At 55.0% G+C, this 4,869-nt stretch overlaps 1 protein-coding gene across 1 annotated transcript in view; it reads right to left on the minus strand.

The window, feature by feature from the left end:
* Nucleotides 1–484, minus strand: part of FOXE1 (forkhead box E1) — a 1,562-nt gene extending 1,078 nt beyond the window's left edge. Inside the window, exon 1 of the mRNA XM_006911592.2 lies at nt 2–484. Within this exon, the coding sequence (XP_006911654.1) occupies nt 2–484 (483 nt within the window). The remainder of the gene's footprint in view (nt 1) is intronic.
* Nucleotides 485–4,869: the final 4,385 nt, after the last annotated feature.

A 4,869-nucleotide genomic window follows, 5' to 3' on the forward strand; every position in this document is an offset into this window, starting at 1 on the left:
CGTGCATGTAGGCCGGGTAAGTGGACAGGTCCGAGCGTTTGAAGCGCTTGCGGCGGCGCAGGAAGCTGCCGCTCTCGAACATGTCCTCGGCATTGGGGTCGAGCGCCCAGTAGTTGCCCTTGCCGGGGCGGCCGGCCTCGCGCGGGATCTTGAGGAAGCAGTCGTTGAGCGTGAGGTTGTGGCGGATACTGTTTTGCCACTTTTTGGGATTGTCGCGGTAGAAGGGGAAACGCTCCGTGATGAACTTGTAGATGCCGCCCAGCGTGAGGCGGCGTTCCGGCGCGTGCGCGATGGCCATGGCAATGAGCGCAATGTAGCTGTAGGGCGGCTTCCCGCGCTGCAGAGGGCGCTTCCGCCGCCGTCCGCCTGCGCCGCGGGCAGCTGCCTCCGCCGGGACCCCGGCGCCCGCCTCACCTTGCTCTTCCTTCACCGCAGCCAGTGCCTCCTGCTGCGGTGGCGGCGGCGGCCCGCTCTCGGCCGTCATGGTGCAGCCGTCCCGGGTCCCCGCCGCCCGCTGCTGTCGAGGATCCGGGGGCGGGTCTGGGAGCTGAGGGGCCCGGCCCCGCAGGGTCACAGGAACGGACGCTGGACCCCTCTGCGGAGAGCTCAGGGGAGTCCTCGCGGGCTGGTACCGGGAGCACAGCTTCCCCGGCAGGGGCGCGCTGGAGGCCGGGCGCCGGTGGTTTCAGGGCCGGCTCACTGCGGACAGAGGCTCGGGAGTGTCCCGCCCACCCACAGCTCTGCTCGTGTTCTGGAGCTCGAGGCCAGGCGCCAGCAGTGGCGTCGGGACCAGGACTAGGCCCCCGTCATGGGCAGAGGGGTCCTTCGCGCGCTGGTCCCAGACGGGCAAGGGGTCGGGAAGCAGTCCTGGGGCTGAGGCGCCAGCAGTTGGTCTGGGCTTCCCGCTGATCTGAAGATAACCGTCGAGGTAGTGCGCGCAGAGGAGGCTGCGGGCCGTAAGACCAGAAGAGAGGGCAGTTATTGACGGCGTGAGTACCCTGGTGGGGGCCGCCTAGGCGGCGCCCGGGTGGCCCTGGCTGCGGAGGGCAGGGAGGCGAGGCGCCCGCGGCGAAGTCGCGGCGCAGGCCAGGCAGGGCAGCCGGTGACTCCCTCTCTGTAGCATTGGCCTCCACCACCACCGGGACTGCTGGCGAGGCGCTCCCCTGCACTTACCGGGACCAGCTCCTCCTTCTGCCGGCTTCTCCTCCTTAAAGGCGCCAGGAAGCTTGGGGCGGCGCCCGTTCCCCGCCCGCCCCCCAACTGCCCGCCCCCTGAGTCCCAACGCACCTCCCCAGGTAGGAGCAGCTGTGGCGGCGGATGGAGCCCCACACCATCAGAGCAGGGAGGGCGCTCGGCAATCCCCCGGCCGGCCGCCTCTGCGTGCCGACGGGGAGACTGAGGCCCGGAGAGGCCAGGGACTGTCTCAAGAGACCTCAGCGCCCAAACTCAGCGCGTCCGGACTTTTCCAATCTCTGTGGAGAGCTGGGATCCGCAGGTGAAAGAAAGGGCTTGCTTCACTTTTTCTCCGGAGAGGGTGAGAACTGGCCGAGGTGGTGCTTGGTTCCTGTGGGTTGAAGGACGGGGAAAGGAAAAGACGTTCCTGGTGACTGGCTCTGAAGGTTTTTTAGAATGATTTCCAAGCCCAGGTCATTCAGTTCCTCATTCAGTCCCTCATCTTTCAGACAAGGATTCCTAAGTCCAGTAGGGGAGGTGACTTGCCACAGCCCCACGGAGACTTCGCCGCGTAGCAGAGCCGCACACTTGCGCCTGTTATTACTGCGCTTCCCTGCTACATGCTGGAGGCAGCACTTTCCCTCTTTGGGTCCCAGGTTTCTTGACGGTACGGAGGGTGTGCATCCCTAGAGCCCCTCCGTTGACGATATTTAGGGAAAGGCTACCCTCAACCTGTAATCATCTGCCTTTGGGTGACTCGGGACCCCTCTCTGTACGTATGATGGAGAGTGGCACACAGCTTACAGAGGATGAAGGCTAGGCGTCTGCTCTCTCGCGGTCACCTCCTCCTCCAGTTCGCCCAGGCTAGAAGGCTCCAAGTGGCTCCCAAGACCCTGGGGGCCACCGAGCCACCCCTTTTCGCAGCGGGGAGTGAAGGCTGCGAAAGATGAGGGCTGCGGGGTGCTTCGGTTGGGCGTGTCTCTCCGGGAGCGAAGGGGCGGGCAGACCGGACCCGTTTGCTTCGCGGGTGTCCGGTTTCTGAGTTCATTTCCTACCAGCCCCCGAAGGCGGGACTCAGGCCTGGCCCGAGACTGCCTGCGGCGGCAGCCCTACCAGCCTGGGTTCTCTTTGTGGTATTCCTCGGAGAGATCTTGGGCCTGTCCCTTCTGCTTCGCAGGACCTCAATTTTCTGCTGTGGGAATCCGAGGCGGGAGGGCATCTGTGGATCTCGGAGGCTCCTTCGACCCTTAGGATTCCAGGCCTTGGTACCAACTCTAGAGGCTTCAGCCGGGACGCAGCTTTCCGCGGGGCTGCTGGTGCAGGGCTGGGCGCAGCGGAGTGAGCCGCGAGAATGTGGGCTGCACAGCTTCGGAGGTTTTAGTCGCGTTCTTAGTGGCAGTGAGCTAGGGGCCGGCTCAGCCCCGCCAATCATTGAGCAACAGCTTTCGGGAGAAAGAGGCAAAAAACTCAGATCCTCGATCCACCGACTGAGCTGTGGAAGCGATGGAATGGTTTGTATAATTCCTCAGCGGATGGGTGCTAGAACGACTGGAGAGGGGCTTTTCACCTGCCCAACAAAGCTTCTCAGCTTCCTTCTTTCAAAGTTACAAAGATGCTAAAATCCGGTTTTATCCAGTTATGTTTTTACAAAGGGGAAAAAAAACAAGTTTAATTTTTTAAAAATTTCGACCAGATCACATCACAAGTCTTTTAATACTTGATTTCGCGGTTCTCTGTATTTCCAAAATACTAAGATTCAGATTTCCAAATTGTAAATTTTGGACCACCTATCCTAACGTGATTCTGTAAATCAAAGAACGTGATTCTGTAATTCTAAGATTCCACGACCGGAAGTCTAAATTCTTTGACCGTACCTATAGTATTGTGACTTTAAGCATCCCGTCAAAGTGTAAAAGCGTATTCCTCATTTTAAGATGGTGGGACTAAGATTTGTGCCTGAAAATATGATTTCACTGCTGGGAGCTGCAGCTTTTCAAGTTCGTAGATATTTTTTGCAGCTCTAAAGTATATATTGCTTAATTTGAATTTCTGTCTAGAAATGTTTGATTGGAAAATTTGGTTCCTATAAATCCACAACTCTCTTCTTCCTTAATCCCCAAATATTAGTACTGGACCCACCATTCTGTAACTCGAAGAATCTAAATCTAATTATTCTCAAAATATTCATGACCTGTGACTTATCAGTCATGACTTTGATTCAGTTCCATGACTTTATGATTCTCTACTTTTAAGCTGCAATGACTATGGCTAGAAGCTCCCATGTCTGAAAATTGCTTGATCTTCAGTGTTTCTTGTCTGTGGACCCATTCTTCTGGAATTCTGATTCCTTTTTCTCAAACTTTGTGCTACCAAGCAGCTGGGCACCAGACCAAGAGTTAGCATCCTGAGATTAGAATTCTTAAGATTCTAAGATTTTCAAGAACAAAGATTTTAAAGATTCTAGTCCATAAATGTTCTGATAATGAATTTCAAAATTCTGTACTTTCAAGATTCTATTAATCCACGATGTAGAATTTGAAAGGATTTGATAACTGAACTGGGACACTTTTACCCAGTTGGACAAAACTATACATGAAGATCCCTTTGGTGCCTGGACATTTCTTCGCTTTTCTCTGGTCAAGTCTTCCCCTCTTCTCTGGTGCTGTGCTCCTTAATCTTCCTAGGGGTAACGGAGCCATTGAAAACCATTTGAAAGCTATCCAGTGGGTGCCAGGCCCTTGGAATCATTCTCCTAGTCCAGCAGGGATGGGTTGCCATCCATGGGGGTGGGTGCTGGGTGATTTCCATCTGCTTTTCATTTGCCTTCAGCCTTAAGTGTATCCCCAGCACGCTTTGGAAAAATCTGCCCTTTCACAGGCTATTCTATGTGCAATTGGGGGGGGAGTGAAGTACAGGTGATCTGTAGAACACACTGGCGACTTTCCCCCTATAACTTCTTTCCTGAGTTTTGAAGTGCCCTGGGAGGGTTTGTAAATATAGAGAAAAGGATCCAAGGAGTCATGGAAGAGTCCTCCCTATCCCTTGACCCAGTAAGGAAACCTTGGAAATTTGAGCTGGAGGGAAACTAGGCCCAAATTGCCAAGGGACTGGCATAAAGTCTCCCAGAGGAGGTTCTGTGTGGAAAGGAAAACTCAGGTCTTGGGGCTCTTTACCTGGCCCTGGAGGCCTCTCCTCTTTTCCTGAGTTCTCAGAGCCTCGCTAGTGGCTTAATTGTCCTGCCTGGGTCACTCTCCTTACCAAGTGACAACGGAAACTCCAGCCCTAATATTTGCAACTCAGATTCAAGAATCTTGGTACAGCGACAACACAGTGACTGAGTTACTCTGGGACAGTCAGTCAGGGTCAGCGTCTTTATGGCCTCAGAGAGCATCAGGACAATATACTGCGCGTGAAAGGGTTACCATGTCACAGCGCTGCCAGCGATTGCAGCAGCACCACGGAGTGAGGGCTCCGATTCTAGCTAGCTCATTGCTGGCTCAGAGGCTTTGAGTCATCTGTAGCCCTTCTTAGGCCTCAGTTTCCCCGTTTGTTATAGGGGGGAATCCCCCACCTGTCGTCCGTCTTCCAGGGAGTTGAAAGGTTGGAGTGGGACCCATCGCCGACTCGCGATTGTTTTTTTTCCCGTCATTTAAATTGTTTTCAGGGTGAAACTTGGACGTGGAAAAAAAGATAAGC

This window comes from Pteropus alecto, unplaced genomic scaffold, assembly GCF_000325575.1.
Source record: "Pteropus alecto unplaced genomic scaffold, ASM32557v1 scaffold114, whole genome shotgun sequence".
NCBI classification, from domain to species: domain Eukaryota; kingdom Metazoa; phylum Chordata; class Mammalia; order Chiroptera; family Pteropodidae; genus Pteropus; species Pteropus alecto.